This window comes from Lipotes vexillifer, unplaced genomic scaffold (genome assembly GCF_000442215.2).
Source record: "Lipotes vexillifer unplaced genomic scaffold, Lipotes_vexillifer_v1.1 scaffold68, whole genome shotgun sequence".
NCBI lineage: Eukaryota > Metazoa > Chordata > Mammalia > Artiodactyla > Lipotidae > Lipotes > Lipotes vexillifer.
Window position 1 is genome coordinate 1,146,828 of NW_006791676.1, and position 21,686 is coordinate 1,168,513.

Sequence of the window (21,686 nt, forward strand, 5' to 3'; positions counted from 1 at the left end):
AGCAGGAAGAAAAGAATGCCTGATTTAAATTCTCCCCATTTGATTTGGTATCGCTCTGAGCCCAGCCTGATGCCAGGATAATCACACCTTCTGAGCCAATGTGAGGTTAGGAGTAATCACCTACCCCAAATCTGTGCCACAAGCCTATTTCCACATAAACACAGCTGGCTCCTCTGGATGTGTTCTGTATATCCCCTTATCACTTCAATGGTGCTGGTGGGGCTTATTATCATTACAGTAATTAGTAATACAATCAATATATATTTAAACTGCTTTATAGATATTGAGTTATAATATGACATAAGTTAAGTTCTCTATATAGATCACTGGTATTTATAGCTACTTCGCACCCATTTAAAATAAATGACTAACTGGGAAGTAATATGAAATATAATCTCATATAATTTTTGAGGATAATCTAAATTAGAGGTTAAAAAGAGTAAATAACTAACCCTTGAAATCTTTTTGGGAAATCTGATAAGGATCAGCATGATTATTAATGTTAAAAAGGGAAAATGAGTAGGAATTTTTAAAATAATTTGAAACTCTTGTTTTTTATAAATTTTATTTATTCATATGTGGGATATTAGTACTAACCCTATTTGTGATCATAATTGGACTGTTTCACTTATGGAGCCCTAGGATGACCAAGATGTTCTAAGTATAACTGATGAATTCCATTATATTAGAATAAAAGTTAACCTTAATTACATATATTAATAGCTTAATCTGAAACTGCATTTCCCATACTGTGATTTTAGTAGATATTTAAAAAAAAATCCCAGTGGTCAAATTAGTTTGAGAAACAAAGATCAAAAATATTTATTTGAAGACTACTAATAAGCTATGACAATAACAAAAGCTAACATTTATCGACTGCCAAGCATAGAGCTAAGCGTTTCATTTGAATTAGCTCACTTAATTTAACTTTCAATAAAAATGAAGATTAATTATAGCTAAGAATTTCTCAATTAAACATAATTGCAAGTAAGGAAAATTATATTCAAAGATACTTAAATAGGAAAATCTATTATGTAAGTCATTAGCCATAATCAAACCATTATTTATGCTAGACAAAAAAAGATATCACCAAGACTATATTCATTTATTGAATTAATATTGAAAAAAGTTTAAAGAAAAACAATTACCTAGTGTTTTGATATTCACAATACAGGAATTCTCTAAATTAAAATTTTTTTCATCTATATGTTCAGGGTTGTGAGGACACAAATTAAATATATCTCAAAAGGAAAATAATTTCCATTGTAAATAGTGTTAGAATTTCCCCTTGACTATATTAGAAACAGATTACAATTTGCTCTTAAGAGAGTTAAATAAAATTGAATTAAAATACTTAGCAATTATACTAATGCTGTTGCAGTAAAATGGTAGTATTTTATTCATAGAATGGGAATTATAAAATCGGTGGTATGAATTTTGCACAAGACCATTTAGTTAAATAGAAGCACTTTCATTATGAATAATTGCATGGCATGTACAACCTTACTTAGGATGCAAAGAACCTGTACAAAGATGATTATTAGAATAATCTAATGTTATTAAGTATTTAGTGCCTGTTTGCATAGGGGTTCATCAGCCACTTATGTTCTTATAGCTACCAGGATAATTTTTAGTAAATTGAGAAAATAACTCATAGTCCTAATCAAAAGTATGGAGCATACATACATCAGTGTGAATCAGTTAAAACTGCAGAAGATGCTATTATCCAGTTGGTCAATTCGACCTTATCACATGGCAGTACATTTATGTGACTATAAGGTTAATAGAGCATGTTGTGTCTCAAATTTCAAAACCTATTGTAGTAAAATTGGAAGGTATTATCAGCATTTTCTAGTCCAGTCCTTTATATTATAGATGAGCAAGCTGTGATGCCAGAGATTAACTTATTTAAGTCATATAGGAAATTAGTAGTAGAACCATTCTGTAAAGAAGAGGGCACAAATCTCATCCATCCACCCATCAATCCTTCATTTCATGTATTCATTCATTCAACAAGTATTTATTAAATGCCTATTATGTGCTAGACACTAGGGATGTGGCGGTGAGCAAAACTTAGACATGGTCTCTGGCCTTATGGTGACTGTTTTGAGAATACAGTGGGAGGTGAAGAAATATGAATAAAATAATCACTCAAATACATACAAGATTACAAACCAAGACAAATGTTCTTAAAAAAGGGAACCTGGCCTATGGTAATGTATAAGAAGGGAACCAGACCTAAACCAGGGGATCAGGAAGGGCTTCCCAGAGAAAGTGGCACTTATATTAAGCACTAAAGGCTGAAGAGAAGTTATAAGGAGAAGGGAGAGGGTGGGAAGAGGTTCAGTAGCCCTGGAGAAAGAAATCAGTATTTGAGAAACAGAAAGCCCAGCATGTTTGGAGTCTATGAAGTAGTGAGAGTGGGGCAAGAAGGGGCTGGAGAGGTAGACCATTCCAGACCAGCTAGGGCCTATAGTCCAGACTAACATTTTTGGTCTTTATCTTAAGACTCATAGAAAGTTGTTGAAGAGTTTAGCAGGAAGATATAAATGTATAGCTCATCTTTGACAGTTTTATTTTTACATGAACAAATATCAGATTCATATATGCTATTCAAGGTATAGTATACTTTTCTAAGTTTTGATTCTGTAAGTGATGGCCTGGAGAAGGGGTAAGGTGGGAGGGATGGAGAACAGGAATATGGATTGAAGAAGATTTGGAAGTTGGTTGCCACAGTTTCTGACTGTTTCAGGGCTCTATAATGAATTTGTTCTGATAATGGAAATCACCTTTGAAACATAAAATTGTTTTGGAGGGCTCAAATACAGGAGAAATTTGCTTGTGGTTTGTGAGCTTTCGGTTAGTTTTTATATGGAAAACCCCTACTCTTGGAATTTCCAAGATCATTTGTATAGATGATGTGGTTTTCTTTTCTTCTGGTCCATTTTCTCTTTATAAAAACCCCTAGCCAGGATAAGAAATTGTCTACCTTCATTAATGCCTCTCTTGAGATGTCTGAAGGTAAGGATTCTGGATGGTGTCATCTGACCAATTGGGATGCTAAAATATGTCACTGATAAATCAGTTTAATCCAAGCCAAGCATATGTGAGGAACTACAATGAACTGCTTAAAAGGCAAAGTTTTTAGTGAAACCTGCATGGTCTGCAATCCCAGCTTTGCAAGACCTAGAGTTATCGGAACCTCATCTCATCTTTCTTCTTAAAAACCTCTGAAAATTCTTCACTGTCTGAAGAATAATGTCCCTGCTGCTCAGCGTGGTCCCTGTCACACTCCTCGAGATTTTCCCACCAGTGTTCCTTTCCAGGCAATCAGACTACTTCTCTAAGCCTCATTAGCTTGTCTATCAAAAAGGAAATACTACTCAGAGCTATTAAGACAAGTGTTAAACAAGGATTTAGCAATGGCAGATCTTTTCATTATATGAGGAATAACAGATGAGAGACATTTGAGTTATTCATCTTCTTTTAAGTAATAATATGTTTCCTCCTCCCCCAAAGTTCATAACTCTGAAGGAAGTACAAAAAGAGCACTCACACTGAAGGATATTTTAAATGGGACATTTTCCTATAAAACATTTTTTCCAAACTGGATTTCAGGTAAGTGAATTATTTATTTACCTTTTGGGTTTTTTTTAAATGTATGATTTTTTGTTTTTATTTTTATTGCCAACAATCCTCTATGGTAACATAAGCCATCTTAGTTGAAATGGATAAAAACAGCAATTATTTAGATAAGTCAAGTGGCCAACAAAACATTTTTTCACAGAACTATTTAGACAGCGTTTGTCCAATAGTAATGATGCCAATCCAGTAGTAGCTTTAGCAGAACAGTAAAATCTGAGAATGCACTGTTAGAATAAACTGATCATATGATACAGCTTTTCAGAATAGGAAATAAGCACCTATTTAGAAGAGGTCATGAGAATTTTACCAAAAGAAAAATTCCATTGTTAATCTAGGTAATCTGAGAAATGAACAGATCCTAACTTGAAGACAAATCCTTTAAGGTCCATAAAATTGATATTTAAATATAGTTTTTCAAAATAGTACGTTGTCAAAAGAGTCTAATCAAACAAGCGGTAAGAGCAACTAAATTGTTTATATTATATATAATTTATATCTAAAGTGCTACTAAACACAATAGAATATTTTCATTTTCTCTTTAGAAAATAATAAGCATATAAAATAGGTTTTTAACTAAGTCAAACACAGCCTAAATGGAATATATATTTTTTTACTGCAGAAGAAACATACAATTTTAAACTGGTTTATTCTCTTTGTAACACAGAGAAAATCCAAATTTACTCCTAAGCACCCTGAACTGGTTAGAATACGGCTCCTACTAGTAAATATGGCATTTTTGTGTAATGTAGAAAAACAACCTTTTCCTCCCTTCCACCATCAACTTACTATCATATTTTAAATTTGACAAGGCAATATGTACCAGACAGAGAGGAAAAAGAAAGTCAGTATGTGAAATAAGAGAGGTTTCTCTTTGTTATAAATGTATTTCCTGTTAAGGGAGAACATTTCAAGTTTTGTTTTCCTTCTTGTTTAAAGGACAAGAATATCTTCGTCAATCTACAGATAATAATATAGTATTTTATAATATTGAAACAGGAGAATCATATACTATTTTGAGTAATACCACCATGGTATGTATCCTCCATTATCTTCCTCCTCAAAAACCTCTGCCAGCTCTTCACTGACCAAAGAACAGAGTCCAAACAACTGAGCACCTGATCTGGACCCAACCTGCCATCTCAGCTCCATCCCCCACCACAGTTATCCTCCCATTCTCTCTTCCAGTCACACTAGATTATTGCCCTTGCCCGCTCAAATCACCTGGCAATTTTCTCCCTCTGTGGAACAGGTATCCTATGAGATAAAATGTACAAACTCAGTTCTTATAGTCAGGCAAACTGAGGTTCAAATCCTGGCTCTGTCATTTACAAGTTATGGAGCCTTGGGTAAGATTCCACATTATTCCATCCTCATCATGCCTCAGGTTCTTCCTCTGTAAAGTAGGAATAATAATACCTCTTTGGGTTAGTATAAGAATTAAATGAAGTATCAGTTGAAAGTGCTTAGGACAGTACCTAATAAAGGCTCAGTGACTGGTCCTATGATACATAGCAACATGTTATTCTGTCCTCCTGGACTCTCAGACCTCCTACTTCCTCTACCTTCAAGAGCCTAGTAATCTTTTAGAGTCAAGCTCAGCTATTTCTCCTTCTCTGTGCAACAAACCATCTTATCATTTGCATTCAATCACTTCCTGTTTAACACTTTTGCAATGTTATATCTCTTTTATAAAATTTTCTAAATTGTAATGTTATTTATTTAGAAGTTTACTATTATAAGCTTCTTGAGATCACAAAGTATATGCTATTTATCACATCCTCATCCCCTAATGTGTAGTAAATTTCTTTGTATACAGTAGGTACTACTTAAACTTTAAAAAAATTGCTTCAAATGTATATGTGGGAGTATATCGATGATATAATATTCTTTTAGAACTACAAATTTATATGGCTCTGTTATTTTTTCTGTATTCTAATCAACTTCTTCATAATTTCAGAAAAGTGTGAATGCATCAAATTATGGTTTATCACCTGATCGGCAATTTGCATATCTAGAAAGTGATTATTCAAAGGTATTGACTATTTAATTTGGGTTTATCTGATTGTATCTCCTAGTAGCCCACAGATTGGTTTATAAAAGTAAGAGGAAGCAAGAGTCTCTCTTTATTTCTAAATATTCAAGAAATTGATGCAATTCTAGCTGAGCCCCCAAAGCATAACAGAAACATATACAAATAATTCAGAATTTGGCATTCTTGTCTGGTTATCATCAAGTAGTAGAAACTACTTTCATCTTAAGGGAAAAACTTATTTTGGGGACACTGATATTCATCAGAAAAAAGTTATTTGGTATCATGAATCATTAGTCAATTCTCACATATTTTAACCTTGTTGATATTTATTATTATTGAAAATGGAAAAATCAAGATATACCTTATTTAATTCAGTTGCTTTTTAAGGAAGCCCCGTACTGTTCTCCATAGTGGCTGTTTTAATTTACATTCCCACCAACAGTGCAAGAGGGTTCCCTTTTCTCCACAGTCAGTATATATACATATATATATATATATATATATATATATATATATATATATATATGAATTAACCCTGGTAGACCAGGGGTTTAAATCTGTGTCTTCGAAAGCCTAGTGTAGGAGAATCCCACATAGCTGGACTATTAGGCCTTACTTAATTTCCCCCTCCTGAATGAAGTTGTGAATGGAAGATAATCACCTTATTTTTTCTACTTATGCTGGTAAAAGGAAAGAAGAATTTACTATCAAATTCAACTTCTAATAGTTACTCTTAGATCAAGAACCTTTTGTTTTAACTGCCATTTTTCATATTCTACTTGAGATGCAAAACTCCCTTAATACACAGAAATGAAAAGTCAAGCTTGCCCCTCCCCCATTGTTCAGATAGCTGATTATTTTCCAGTGGACCAGGTCTTGGTCACCTGCAATCTTCAGAAAGATATGCTTCAATCCACTGGAGCTTCCTTGCCAAAAGTTTGAAAGCCCTTTGGAAACAAAATCCAGAATAATACTTGCTTTATTCACTAACCACAGCACAAATAAACTTAATGAGAAACGAGCAGTTTTTTTCCTGGAGGAATTATACGTTATATATCTCTTATTTATTTTTTCAGTCTCTACTATTTTAAAAAACTATGCTCAAAGAAAAGCAAGCATTTTGCAACAAAACTATATGTTGAATAATTTCTCTTCACCCAATTTTAAAGGGTTATTATCATAATAATTACCCAGGTGCAAGGTAATCTTTATGGGACTTGGAAATTATAGTGGTTTTACTTCAATCAAGGTAAAGCATAAGGGGAACATTTTTTAGGGTAGAGTGTGTCAGAGAAATGCTTTTTATGTTAAGAAATGTCTTTGGATATGCTTTTTATGGAGTGAGGGTTGAATCACTGCTGAGATTAGTTCTGGAATTTGGATGAACAGCACAAAAGTCCACAGTAAAACTCTTTAAATGAGACTCATTTAGAATTGAAACATGTCTTTCCTAGTGCTTTGTGAAAATAGTCCTTTTATAATTCTGAACCTTGAATTGAGTGACCTATGATTATACATTATTGACCTGAGCTTTTTAAGAGTCATGATTTGTCTTTGCCTCTTCTTCCTGACAGCTTTGGAGATACTCTTACACAGCAACGTATCACATCTACCACCTTACAAATGGGTAAAACTTCATGTCTTTTTATTAACACTACTTAAGTCTCACATAGAGACTTTTTCACTCCAGACTCTGATTTGAGATTAAGACTGCATTCCCTTGTTTCTGGTCTTAATTTCTTACTTCTTTACAATATGTGTATACCTATACAACTTAAGAAATTCAAAGAAATACTCCTTTGGAATATTCACCTCTTTTTATTTGACTAACATCTTACATTTTTATACACTCTATAGTTTTACTTTTCCTACTTTTGAACACCAAATTACAAATGTATAATTTATAAAAGTACACATATTTATAAAAGTACCAAAAATGCATGGGAATGATACACAATGTTGGGGAGAGGGGGCTCCTTCATTGGAAGGAAGCAGAAGGGAGGGAGATGTAGCATTTAATTTAAATTTAATTAATTTTAAACAAATTGTTTTTTAAAATGTAAAATGTTAATATCTTTTAAATTTAGATGGTAAATCGTCATCTATTATATTATTTTTTTATCTTTATGTTTAATTATTTGAAATATTTACAGCTTAAAAGAAAAAAAATTAAATGAATGAGTAGGTAGGCAAAGGACTGAGGGAGAGAATTCCTGGCAGAAAAAACAACATGTAAAGGCCCAAAAGGAAACGAAAGCACGGAGTGTTCGGGAAACTCAAAAGTAGGTCAGTTGAGTTGAAATTTGAGGAGGGCATGCTTACTAGTAGGAGGTGGTGTAAGTTTATGAAGGAGTTGAGGCCAGAAATCATGGGCCAAATAATAATGAGGAAACCATTTAGAAGAGTTTAGATCTCATTCTGATGGCAATAGGGAATCACTGAACGGTTTTAAATGGGAAATGACATGATCAGATTTGCACTTTAGAAAAATCTTTCTAAGTATGGACAATGAATTGGTTAAATTACTCATCTTAATGTGATATCCTATTTGCTGTTATATAAAAGTGAAAATTATTGTATGGCTTGAAGAGGTACTGAAAAATCTTATGGTCTATTTCCCCTTTTGTCTAGTAAGAACACAAAAATTTTAAAAAGCTTTATGTTTCTCCTTCTTTTAAATGTTCAGAAAAGAATAACTCTGATCTTCTTAAAATGTCAAATTAAGAAATAGGAACTGCTATGTAGCGTAGACTCTAAATCCATCTAATGCACTCTGAGTCTTTTTCTCTGTATCCACATTGTTACCAAATTCAAGAAGTGTTTATTGAGCACCTACTATGTGAAAAGCATATGTGGGGAGACACAAATGAGCTTGAGGCACCAACCCTATGCTCAAGAAACCCTTAGACTAGTGAAGTGGAAACCTTACTCTTTCAGTAGAATTTCTTAAGGCTTTAATCATTTCCTTGTTTTTCTTTTAATCATTTTGAAATTCTCCACGTCCTACCTATGTTGAGGTTCACCAAATTAAACAGCACTCCAAAAGAAGATGACAATACTAATATTTCAATCATGGTTTGTATAAGCTTTATGGCCTAGAATCATTTTAAATATTTAGCTTTTGTGCAGTGAATTTAATGAAACCACTATTTTGTTTGTTTTTTTCTTGCACAACCATCTAATTTGCCAGATTGGTTTTTTGTCAGGTAAATATACCATAATTTAAGGAGTGAAGAATGACAAATCTGTTGAGATTCAAGGCAAGACTGAATATCACTCATTCCAAGTCTTCTATGTGCCTCCAAAAGGTTTATAAAAAACCTACCATAGAGAAAATGAAGATAGTTCTGATTTCAAGCAAGGGAAGGATTACTGAGGAGATGACAGCCTTTGTAAAGCACACTCCTCCATTTTCTCTCATACTGTAAAACACAGACAATGGCAGCTGTGGTGACCTGCCTGCCATGAAGAAACTGTGCACTGAGATTTTCAGCTTGGTGCTGTCTGCATGCTTGCATAGATGATTCCATGGTATATGGAAACCTAAGGCAGTGTTACAATGTCAAAGGTAACATGGACACTGGTTTGAGAGAGAATTGTAAACCAGGGATGAATGTCTTCTCTTCTGGGACGTTCTTTTGCCTGTGCCCTCATATGTTGATCTGTTCCAGACTTCCCAGGGGGCTGGTGCTCATAAACTGCCCTCCAGCAATCAGGATTCCCATTGCAGCACTAATAGTCTCCTTCCTCTGGGGACATCACTCTTTCTCCAGTCAAACCTGATCTGTCTAGTGCCACGTTCCCTCATTTGTCGCTAGGCCTCGTACTTCATGACCTAATAAGTTAAATCAAGGTAACGTGCGTTGCAAGTCTTCACAGGTGTCCAAATTTAAAAAGAATGGGAAAAGTAGAAATATTAAGCATATGTTTAGGTCCAGGTTGGAGAGATTTTTTTTGGAGGGGGCAGACAAGGAGTCTTCGTTCAGGCTCTTCACATTATACTTTGGAGGCAGGTCTTGTTTTGCATCTCCACAAAAGCATTCTTGATGAAACTATTCATACAGTCTTCAAGAAGATAATAGTCAAAACTTAAGCACAGCATCCTACAACTCTTTAACACTTATAAAACTCTGAACACATTCTTGCTGAAGAACTGTAGAAACTCCACAGTGCAAGTCAGTCAATTGAGTATTTGCAGGGCGACTCTAAGCATCAAAGTGAGATTTTTGGTCAATAATATATTTGAAATTTTCCCATGGGTGGAGTGGAGGACTTTCAAGCTTAAGGCATACTGCCCAGTATATGATCTGTTTTTTCAGTTTAGCTTGAGATCAGATGTTCCTTTCCTTTTCTGATTTCAAGTCAGATCCCTGGGGAGATTGTCAAATGGCATCTTATTTTCAAAAATTTGAAATGCATATGCATTCACAGAGATGGCGGTTGTGAATGAAAATGTGGAAGAGTACATATTAAACTTCAGCACAATTATAGAATTTCAGAGCTGGAAGGCTTCAGCAACCATCTCAGCCTGGTGTGTACACATTTTACAGTCCTGAGGGTTAAAAGGCTTGAGTTTAATGAGGGGTCTTCCAAGAGCTAGCGATATGATGTTTAAAAAGTCATATCATTTCTCTAACCTCAAGTTAATTTTCTATAAGATGAGGGGGGTTCCATTAGGTAATTTCTGGAGGTAGTCCCACTTTCTCAGTCTATAACCCTTTAATCCACTCACCTCAATATAGAAGGTCAGAAGTTAAACGACCTGTAAGTAACTGGTGAAGAATTCCAACTACTACCCCATGTCCTCTGTCCCATGTTGTCACATTTTTTCCATTAGGTTTGAAGAAGCAGAAACGATGATGCTTTATGTTTATTGTTTGTTTATTTTTTTCTTTTTATACCTGTTATTTGCATTGAACAACAAAGTTTATTTATTTATTTTCTTTCTTTTCTTCTAGAGAGTTTATAAGAAGAAATGAGCTTCCTCGTCCAATTCAGTATTTATGCTGGTCGCCTGTTGGGAGTAAATTAGTAAATGTTTAAATTATAGAAGTGTTTAATCATTCAAATAAAAGAGGAGCCATTTGATTTTGGCCTTTGTTAAATTTCCGTGCCTGAAAGAAAAAAAAATACATTTATGACTATTTTAAGTGGTTAAAAACGGGAAGAGTTTTGATAAATTGAAACCCATCTGAGAATTCCGTAAAATCTCAAGCTCATGGATAGACTTCTTTAAATATCGCAGTCAAAAACTTTATCCTTATACTCAGCCAGAATGCGTTGTGCCAGAAAGCTCAGGAAAAATATGGTTTTCACAAGTTTCCCAGACTAGCTTCAGACAACATGAAATTTTGTCCAAGCTCTTATTTAAGGACTCTAAATAAAGATTAGATCTGGCTAGCTATTAATATTCAGAGATTTATTTGACTTTATGTCAATATACACAATTATTTATTTAGGTAATAAAGGCAACAAATGTAATAGCAGACTCTATTCTCTATTTAATATATAGACTTTAAAATCATAATTTTTATGTTATGTTAAAAATCATAATGTTAATATAAGTTGGTTGGGGTTTCTTGACCTATTAAAATGATATCTTAGTTGTGAGCCTTTTTGCATCTGGATTATCACTCTTTTTAAAAGTGTTAGGTGAATAATTAACACAAACATGCATGCTTTATTGTATTTCTTATGAAATTTCTCCTTGTTAACTAACTTACCACCACTTCTAGGCATATGTCTATCAAAACAATATCTATCTGAAACAAAGACCAGAAGACCCACCTTTTCAAATAACATATAATGGAAAAGAAAATAAAATATTTAATGGAATTCCAGACTGGGTTTATGAAGGTACGCTGTATTCTTTTTTGTGCTGCTGCCGTTAGGCTTTTAATTGAATATAATCGCACACGTTTAGTAACGTTTAGATGAGTGGTATGTTACTGAGATGAATGGTGGCATTTCTGAAAGCTGTTATCAGGTTATGAACAGGACGTGCAAATTCTGAAAGAATAAAATCTTGTTATCTGACTTGCAGAATTTATTTTCATGAGCATTATAAAGTGGTAGTAATAATTTATATTCCAAGAAGTGTATGGTCCTTAGATGCTGTGTTAGTACATTTTCTCGGGTTTGTTTTTTTCTTGCAAAATAAAACATTTTTCCAAAACTAAACAACTGTCTGTATTATTTTGCAGGAAAATATTCTCGGCTCTTGATGCTGTCATGAATTTTGTCCTCTTTCTGGGTCATGTAGTATCTAGGAATTAACTGGACTTTAAAAGGTCTTCTAGTCCTTGCCTTTATTAAAAATGTATATAACTGAATTAACTATTTTTTAAAAAATATTCCCAGGAAAGAAAGTCAACTTTCAAGTTTATGTCACTCTGTAGTATAAGTACATTTCTGCTTGTTTTGGCTACTTTAGATGACTGTAAAAATCAGAAGTGGCCCCAAAAGAGAAAATTAATTATTGTTGAAATGTTTACTATTTATTTTAAAAATTACATTTCTGATTAATGTCAATTCCCCAGAAGACTAATTGATGTTTGATATGGGGTATTAAGTTAAACTATTCCTCTAAGCCTAGATCATTTATCTTTTGATAACCAAAGCATGGCATATGTCACATCCACATTAAATATATTATTTCAGTTAATAAATGGCTATATACAATGTATTTTGAAGTATTTATGATGATTTTAACAGTACACTGTCATAGTAATTAATATGGTAGTATTTATTTTTCAGAGGAAATGCTTGCTACAAAATATGCTCTCTGGTGGTCTCCTAATGGAAAATTTTTGGCATATGCAGAATTTAATGATACAGAGATACCAGTTATTGCCTATTCCTATTATGGCGATGAACAATATCCTAGAACAATAAATATTCCATACCCAAAGGTATGTGGAATACTTTTAGCAGATGCTTCCATTTCCCTGGTGTCAAAATGAGCAACCAATACCACGAATAGAGGTGGGATCAACAAGTTTGGAGAGCTTCTTATCCTTGTGCATTGTAAGGCAAACATTGTACTGTGCTCTATTATTTATGTGGACATCTGTTGCTTTGGACATCTGGTTGGGCTGGATGAAGCAGTCTTTGCAAAATCCATTGCAGTCTTTGAAAAACATATGGTCTAGATCATGGAGGAAAAACAAGCTTAACTTAATTTTAATTTTTTTCATATTTCATGCTCCAAATTCGGGTAAAGTTCTGTTTTGCAATTCCCTCTTGAATTCTCATGTAAATTCAAAGTAGAATGGGAAATTAAAATGTTGAATGTGGTGTTCCTGTCAGGTCGAAGTAAGCCTGAGTTATGGTCTTTTCTGGACATACATGGTAGGTTAAGTTTATGAGCCTAGGTTTTTCTTTGAGGGAATTAGACATGGTGTAAGCCCTCAGTTTCTCGTATAAACATTCTAGAATCCTTAGCTTACATACTTCACATGCAGTCCCATGTCCCAAGACAGTCAACCTGTATGCAAAAGAAGAATGGCCAGGTCACGGTGGAGAAAGGTTGTATCCTAATTTAATTTAGACAAGAAATCTGAAAGGGGATCAAATCATAAATTCTCCTCTTGCACAAGGAGTGGAAGTGATTTTAGGATTTAGCTCTTTGTTCTTAAGTCACGATTGTTTTCCCTTGCCAAGGGGAACACTGTCATAGATGGAGCCAACGGGTCCCTATATGTGACAAAGACGGGATGGATATGCATACACACAGGTAGATTCCAAAGCAAGTCAAAGTGGCCATAGCGAGAGAAATAGAAATTCCAGATAGTCTAAAATTTATGTTAAAAGTCTTTTGAGAAAAGGCAATGGGTAGGAGATGAGTGTTTAGGTAAGAGACCCCTCAGGGTTGTATATAAAGTCTGAAAGCTGAGATGTTTGGAAGTGAGAGGTATGATACTTGGAATCCAAAAGATGTAAAAGAACTTGGATCTTTAGAAGGTGGTAGGGTGCAGGAAGAGGTGAAGAAATCCAGAACTGAGGAGTAACTCACACGGACAGAGAAGTCAGGACCCAAATTCTCATGTTTCTTTGAAGGCTGAAGTTGCTGAAACATCTGACATTGAACTGAGAAGTGAGACAACTTGAAAGAAGCAGAAAGTCCCACCTAAACCTCAGAGTGAAACAAGAAGGTGTGAGGAGAGCCTGGACAATTTCTTAGATAAAGCCAAATAGCATGGAGCCATTTATGGCTATATATCTAAATTTTGTGGATTTAAATTGTTTGACAATTATAAGATTCTCTTTTTCTGTGGTAAAGTAACAGAACTCTAAGAAGATGTCTGGGCATGAGCTATACTGTCATGTAAATCTAGGGCATATACTAGCACGTAAAGCACAAAACAAGAACAGCATAAATCCCATGACACTTTATTTTGAGGTGGAATTTTCCTAATTTGGGAGTATTGATAGCAGTAATAATGTAACCAGCTAGTAGACTGTCCAGTAATTGTCCTAGACCAAATTACAGGGTAAAAGCAAAAGGTATCTTTCATTATCTATTCTTTACCCTCTCTTCCCAAAATCAATCCCCCTTGGCACTCCCCTTGGCACGTGAAGAAATATTATTATAATTAATTATCCTAATAACAATTATAATGGGAAATATCTGTCTTAAAAGTCAGAAAAGAGAATATCACTTACGGAACTGCATTTTTATAGCCCAAATATTTTTCCTTATGAATCAAGGCTCCCTCATTAATCACTTAGAATATGTGTTTTCACTCTGGTTGCACAATATTTGTAATTGCACTGCAGTGAAATTCGTGGTCATGTTATAATTAGAATGTTTTCAACAATAATATACCTAACATTGTTAGCTTATAAAAATATGCCTAAATTCCTAAACTGTCTTTAAAATGTTGGTGATAATTAGAATTTTATGAGCTTATATATATATCTCCATTTTCTTCACAGGCTGGAGCTAAGAATCCCATTGTTCGGATCTTTATTGTTGATGCCACTTACCCTGAGCATGTAGGTCCCAGAGAAGTGCCAGTTCCAGCAATGATAGCCTCAAGGTATATTCATCTCTGTTGCTTCCCACTTTGCAAACTGAATTTTAACACTGAAATTTCTACATCAAGGTTTACATTTCTTTTCTAATGAGTTTATGATGTATATGCTACAGCAAAAATAAATAAATAAATAAAATTAGCATGCCCATCTAAATATATAGCAAAATTGAAATTCACAAATAAGTTTCTTAAATTGATTTGAAAATATTAGCCCTTTTCACACATGTAAAGATGACCATGGTGCCCAGTCTAAGTGCTACTTCTGGATGTGTGAGTGTAAGCTAGAGACAAACAGAGCGATAGTAAAATTCATATATATCCTCATCCTGGCTTCTTCCAAGTCTGACCTACTTTCTCCCAGGGTTTGTAGATCATGCTTATCACATGTGTATGACAAACAGGAGAAGATACTCCAACTCTCTCCAAATATTAGCGTTTTTCACTAGGATGCAGTCTATTTGAAACGGTCTGGTTGTAGAATTATCTGTTTTGGGATTAACTGCAGGCAGACAGGGACAGAAGCGTTCTTACTTCCCCAGCATGGTGCCCTACGTACCTCTTGTCTGATTAGTCCTGGTCACTCAGGATGAAGTGGGTAAAGGGGAGGGGTCCGCAAGCCCTGCCTGGTGGCCCTCCTTACCCCTTCCCACACCCTATCCCACCGGGGCCAGATGGTTGATCACTAATAGGAAAAAAAACCTCATCAGAGGCCTCTGCTGGGCTTTGCCAAGATGAATCCCCTCTCAGATAATCAAAAATGGCTTTAATTTTTTAAATTATCCGTTATTCCCCACCCTAATCTAGTTGATGAAAACTTGACTGAATCCATCTGGTTTTTTATGTGTCATTCTCCTTAGGAGGCAAGCAGAATGATAGGAAGAGCATCATGTACGGAGTCATGAGGCTTGTTTAAGCATCTGTAAAATGCTAACAATACAATAGTAATAGCTAACATTTTTTGAGCACTCACTATGTAGTGAGTATAGTCTGTAAGCACTTTAAGCGTTCTCAGTAGATCTTTACAGAAAGCTTTAAAACTGGTACTATTATTATTCCCATTTTATATAGAAACAGAGGTATGGGTATGTTAAGTAATTAGCCTAAGGTAGTATAACTAGTAGGAGATAAAGCCAGAATCTGAGCCAGAGACCCCTTGTAGCTCTGTGATTCCTTTTATATTAATGTCCAACATTCTGTGGTTCATTTATATTGCTGTTCTCTTAACTACAAGTTCACCCTCAGAGCCAAGTAACCATTGCTGCCTTTCATTCACATCCACTTTGTGCCAAGCATTGTTTGAGTTACTTTGCATACATTATCTCCATTTTATTAACCTGAATTTCAACCCCTGACCATGGTCACAGCTAAAACTCGGCTTCCAACACAAGCCTGCCTATCTTTTACCCACTTAGCTCTCTTTCAACTAGTTAAGAAGTGAAAACTTGAGTTTAGCTATGGGAAAATAGCTAGTTTAATGCTTTTTCTCCTCTAGATTGACCAGTAGCTTTAGCCTTCTGTCTTAAATTTTTTCCTGAGATATAAAAATTGCAACTGGGAGAAAACTCAAGTGTAAAATAATTCTATTAGATGAATGAACTCTCTTATAGATATTCATTAAAAGTCAGCAGGTGTATTTAAGCTTTCTCTGCAGAGAAAGGAGTGTTTTGCCTTCCTTATCTATGGAATACATATTTCAGAGTAATAAAATATATCCTTTAGAAAGCACAAATTAAGAAATTATTTGAATGTAATATTGATTTATGGTTGTGACTGTCTGTTTTGATTTGTTTGCAGTGATTATTATTTCAGTTGGCTTACATGGGTTACTGATGAGCGAATATGTTTGCAGTGGCTGAAAAGAATCCAGAATGTTTCAGTCTTATCTATATGTGATTTCAGGGAAGACTGGAAGACATGGAGCTGTCCAAAGGTAGGTTGTATTAAAACCACAGAGGTGTGTTTCTGAAGATGAAAGTACAAGAGTGGTGACTTATTTATAGCTAACATTTTATATTATAGAGCAGAATTACTGCATTCAACTCCCGATTGCAAAAAAACACTCTCTATTCAAAGTTTCATTATTTTTATGAAATAAATAAGATACCTTTTGTTTTCTTGAAAGACTTTAGCATTGAAACTGAATAGAGAAAAAGACTAAATGAAACAATGTAATACTGGGAAAATCAGGTATCTGGTTTTGAATTAGGATGGAAATCCATCCTTTTAAGATTATAAGATTGGCAGTCAAAAAAAGCAAAATAATGAAGATGAAAAGATAAGATGGGTCCATTAAGGAAATAGATGTGTTCTATTCAAAAGAATTAGAGAAAAAATGCAAATGGTAACATGTTCTATTCAATGTCAAAACTGAAAAATAAAAACTCCAAAGTAAACAAATATTATCAAAGGAAAGCCAAATATTCCCATTTGAAAATCAAATGTAGATAACTAAGAATGACATGAAACAGATCAAATTATCTTGCTATCCTGTTATCTTAGAAGAGTGCTCAATACTGTGCTAATTTTAGGGAGAAAAAACTTAAAAACTAGGCACAGATTTATTGTTGAGTTTTAATTGTTTTTATTGCTCAAATCCAAACATAATCTGTTGAATTAATGAGTCAGAAAACGACTTCACCAATAGAAAAGCTTCAAAATAAGCCTGTTCATAAGTACTCATATTAGAGACTAAGAAACACAAAATGTTTTCTTTAAATAGGAAAATTTATGGGTACATTTCATGAGACATCTAATTATGAAGAAATGTTTCATTAAACCAAATATAGAATAAACCTATTTTATAAAGTAAGAAAAAAAGCACAAAGCAATCAAAGTAAAACACTAAATTCCATCTAGAAATTAGGACATTATGTTTTGCAAGAAAAAAGTCATATGAATCTGTTTGGAAGTATATCAGGACTATAATAGTCAACATTACTCAGGCTAAAAATATTTTTAAATCACTACTGTGTCTATAAGAAGCTTGACTAATTTTGATGGAATATGCTAGAGCTGATTTTTATCTTATTTATAGTTTGATATACAAAGCAGAAAGATTTTTTGGCTTTAATGCAGTATCATAGGCAAAAAAAAAAAGAATAAACTTGATTGTTCTAGTTAATTAAAAGCCATCAGTCTGATTAGTCAGCTTTGGGTGAATATATCTTTAATGTTTTCATTGAATCTAGATACTAGGAATTATTGCTTTAATTTTACTAGTTTAAAACTATAAGATTGGTCATTTAGATACAATTTTTAGCTCTTAAAACTAGGCATTTAAAACTGTGATTGCTTTGGAATTTGAAATTCTAATTTATCAAATCTGAGACAACTTAATCCAAACTGACAGAACATATAAGATGCTCATTCAATGAGATGTGGAATTCCCTGGAATATAAGCTCTAGTTTTATGGCCAAAATCAATGATTAAGTTTAGAATACCACGTTTGAATAACCTTAGAATTTCAAAACAACCTCTGTTTCAAAATAGTCTGGTAAGTTCATGGAACATATTTTCAGATTTAAGAAAAACAGGGTTGAATTTTCCAGTAACCATACTCATGACTGGTGTGTGTGTGTGTGTGTGTGTGTGTGTGTGTGTGTGTTTTGTTTTGAAAACAAATAACATTTAAGGTTAAGTGACTTGGCTACACTTTATTCATATTGGGAGTCATACCCCAAGCAAAGAGGCAAAGGAAACTGGCAATAATTGCTTAATATGACTATATTAATAAGATTTATTAAGAAATTTGTAGTTTGGGGGAGAAACATCATAGTATTCTTTCTTCTCTGAAAAGGGAATTAAAATTAATTTTATCTTAATAACTAGAAATAATGAATCAAAAAGTTTTACCTTATTAAGTCTTGTCTTAACTTGTCCTCTCTGAGACACTGGCCTATCCTTGTAAGAGAAAATCCAAACTGTGTTTTTAAAATTTATTATTCCCTTGCTTTTTTTGACAGCACTCTCTCGTGGTTCTCTTTCTACTTTACTGACTGTTCTTTTCCTTTCCAGCTCTTCCTCTTCTGACTTCTCTAGAAATCTTATTATTTTCCAAGTTAATGTATTTGCAAGATAGGCTAACTGCTATAACAATAACAACAACAAAACCCCTCCAAAATTTCAGTGGGTTAATACAATAGGAATTTTTTGCACATTCATGTAACCATCTAATAGTGAGTCCAGGTAAGTGGGGAATGGTGAGGGTATGGGATGGGGTCCCCTGCTTAAGAGAGTCATTCAGGAACACAGGTTGATAACATTTCTGCTATCTTCATCTAGTGGCTTCTAAGGGTATTCAAGATTATTCAAACCTGGTCATCAACATTCACCGGCGCGGGGTGGCGGGGGGCGGGTGAGGCGGGTGGAAAAAGAATAGAGGATCATGTGAGAGGGTTTTACAGATTAAGTGTAGAAACAGCAAGAGTCACTTCTGCTCACATATCCCGGGTTAGAACTTATCACATGACCACATCCAACTGGAAGGGGGCCTGGAAAATGTAGCCTACCTGAAGTCCTAGCAAAAACAGGAAATGGTTGCTAATTGTCCTACAGTCTCTGTCACAACTGTCTATTATTCTCCTAGGTGATTTTTACCTAATACTAGAGGTTTTCAATTACCACTTGCCCTACAAATTCATTCTGAGGATTTGAACTTTTATGTATCTCTGGCTACATTTTCTCTGCTCCACCCTCACTACCGCTATGTAGATTTGGGTCTTCAGCATCCTTTTTCCAACATTACAGTAGCCTTCTAATGGCTCTTTGTGCTTCCCTCTATCTTACCCACTTAATCCATTCTCTGTATCATGTTCCCAATTATATTCTTAAAATTGTGATCCTGAAGTCTTTCAAAGGACATACCTACAGGAGAAATCCAAATTTCCTAGGGTGGAATAAAATTTTCTCTATGATCTTGCTGATCCCTATACATTCTCTCATCTTCTCTTTCCCACAATCACCCTCCATTCAGCCATACTGAGCCACCTGGGGTTTTCTAAGCTGGCATTGTCTCTATGCTTTTCATTCTATCTAGAATGTTTTCCCTCTAATTGTCTAGAAAAGTCTATTCATTTTTTTAGGCTTATTAAATATTTGTTCAATAAATGATTGATTGTACTATGCTAAAATATATACCAAAATAAGATTCAGTGAAAATTTTAAGATTTCTAGCTGCTTCATAAGATTGAGAAAAGAAAAAAAATTAACCTAAACTCCACTGGGAAATGCCTTTTTACTTAAATGACACCAAGTGTTTGGCTTGTGCTAGGGCTCCATAGATATTGTCATAATTCCAGTCACTGCCTCATGGAAAATTTAACCAGAATTATGAATGGTTTGCAATAAGATACAGCCCTTAGATCATCCTTGTGTATGCAATGGTGTTGTTGTATTAGATTTTGAATATAGTCATCTTAAACTCAAGTGTGAAGTTAGTTGACTAGCAATAATATACTCCGACCAGGCAGCTTAACTTGTTCAAATGTCCAGATTATATTTAGGGAAAACTGTCCTCTTAATACTATGCTTTATTTGATTTTTTTTTTCTTTTAGACCCGGGAACATATAGAAGAAAGCAGAACTGGATGGGCTGGTGGAGTATGATTGCTATCTTTTCCTTATCTTTTAATGAAATTCTCAGCTATCAAAGGACTATTTGAAATGTATACAAACTGGCACTTCTTGCTTTTATAGAAAAATATCAAGGAAAAAAACACAAAGGTAGTGATCCCTTCAGCAATTTTGTGCCACACAATTTTTTTTTTTTTTTTTTTGCGGTACGCGGGCCTCTCACTGTTGCGGCCTCTCTCGTTGTGGAGCACAGGCTCTGGTCGCGCAGGCTCAGCGCCCATGGCTCAGGGGCCCAGCCGCTCCGCAGCATGTGGGATCTTCCCGGACCGGGGCACGAACCCGTGTCCCCTGCATCAGCAGGCGGACTCTCAACCACTGCGCCACCAGGGAAGCCCCAGGCAATTTTTAATGTGTATATATTTAGAATTCTATTAAGAATAAATCATATACCTCATGTTCCAAACTTAACTTTTTCAATCAACTCTCTGATATCCATAATTAATATTACCTCTTTAAAAATACAATAAAGATCATTTTTCAAAAGAGAACACAATCCCTGATTTGCTTAAAATAATCTGAATAATTACTAGCCATTTGAATCCAAGGAAAATAATTACATTGGGTATCCTTGGTTTAGAGACAACCTACCGCTTATTAAATTTTATATAAATTAAAATGATTAGATGTATTTATATATATGCATATATTCATTCTAGTTTTTAAGTAAAGTGGTATCAAATAGGAAAGTGTGCGTTTTGTTATGGTTTGTGATCACATATATCTGGATTTTTTTGGATAGTTTTATTCAGTGATTTATAAGGATTTTTTGTGTAAAAAAAATCATGTTTTAGGAAAATATCAATTGTATCTTATATCCTATATGGAGAATACAAAATAGGACAGATAATAAGTGAATGCTGTGTGGATGCTCCATTTACCACACACATGTGGTTGAATTCAACTAGCATTTGGGTGGGAATAAAAGGCTAGTTCTTCTGAAATTTGGACACAGGCAAAGAAAAAAGAAATTCTTAAGAACTAGTTTAACACATTAACCCAAGACAAGGGACGATAATGAATTCAGAAGTCAATTCTAAGATGATGTCTTGTAAAACCTTAAATTAAGATGGGATGTGAAGTGAAGTAAAAATCTTCAGATATTCAAAATTCTTTTCTGTATGCTTTCCTGGATTCAGCAATTTTAGCTTACATATATTTACTTTCTGTCTTCAGTTAAAGATACTTCCGTTTTATTCATTAACTAGAGAATAGTTATTACTTTATTAATTGTATAAGTAAATGTACATTGCATTCTAAAATAACAAGGTAACAAGGATAAGTGTGTAATTCAGAAAAAAAGGAAAATCCTATATTATTTTATTTTTAATATTTATTTATT

The 21,686-nt window shown here is 34.2% G+C and overlaps 1 protein-coding gene across 3 annotated transcripts in view; it reads left to right on the top strand.

The window, feature by feature from the left end:
* Nucleotides 1–21,686, top strand: part of FAP (fibroblast activation protein alpha) — a 73,022-nt gene that overhangs the window by 14,201 nt on the left and 37,135 nt on the right. For 2 of the 3 annotated variants that reach the window (XM_007464489.1, XM_007464490.1), the window contains 10 exons: nucleotides 3,520–3,618; nucleotides 4,582–4,676; nucleotides 5,603–5,677; nucleotides 7,252–7,304; nucleotides 10,636–10,708; nucleotides 11,413–11,533; nucleotides 12,434–12,588; nucleotides 14,615–14,718; nucleotides 16,510–16,645; nucleotides 20,270–20,314. In XM_007464489.1, the coding sequence (XP_007464551.1) occupies nucleotides 3,520–3,618; nucleotides 4,582–4,676; nucleotides 5,603–5,677; nucleotides 7,252–7,304; nucleotides 10,636–10,708; nucleotides 11,413–11,533; nucleotides 12,434–12,588; nucleotides 14,615–14,718; nucleotides 16,510–16,645; nucleotides 20,270–20,314 (956 nt within the window). The remainder of the gene's footprint in view (nucleotides 1–3,519; nucleotides 3,619–4,581; nucleotides 4,677–5,602; nucleotides 5,678–7,251; nucleotides 7,305–10,635; nucleotides 10,709–11,412; nucleotides 11,534–12,433; nucleotides 12,589–14,614; nucleotides 14,719–16,509; nucleotides 16,646–20,269; nucleotides 20,315–21,686) is intronic. The other variant, XM_007464491.1, reaches the window with a different exon arrangement.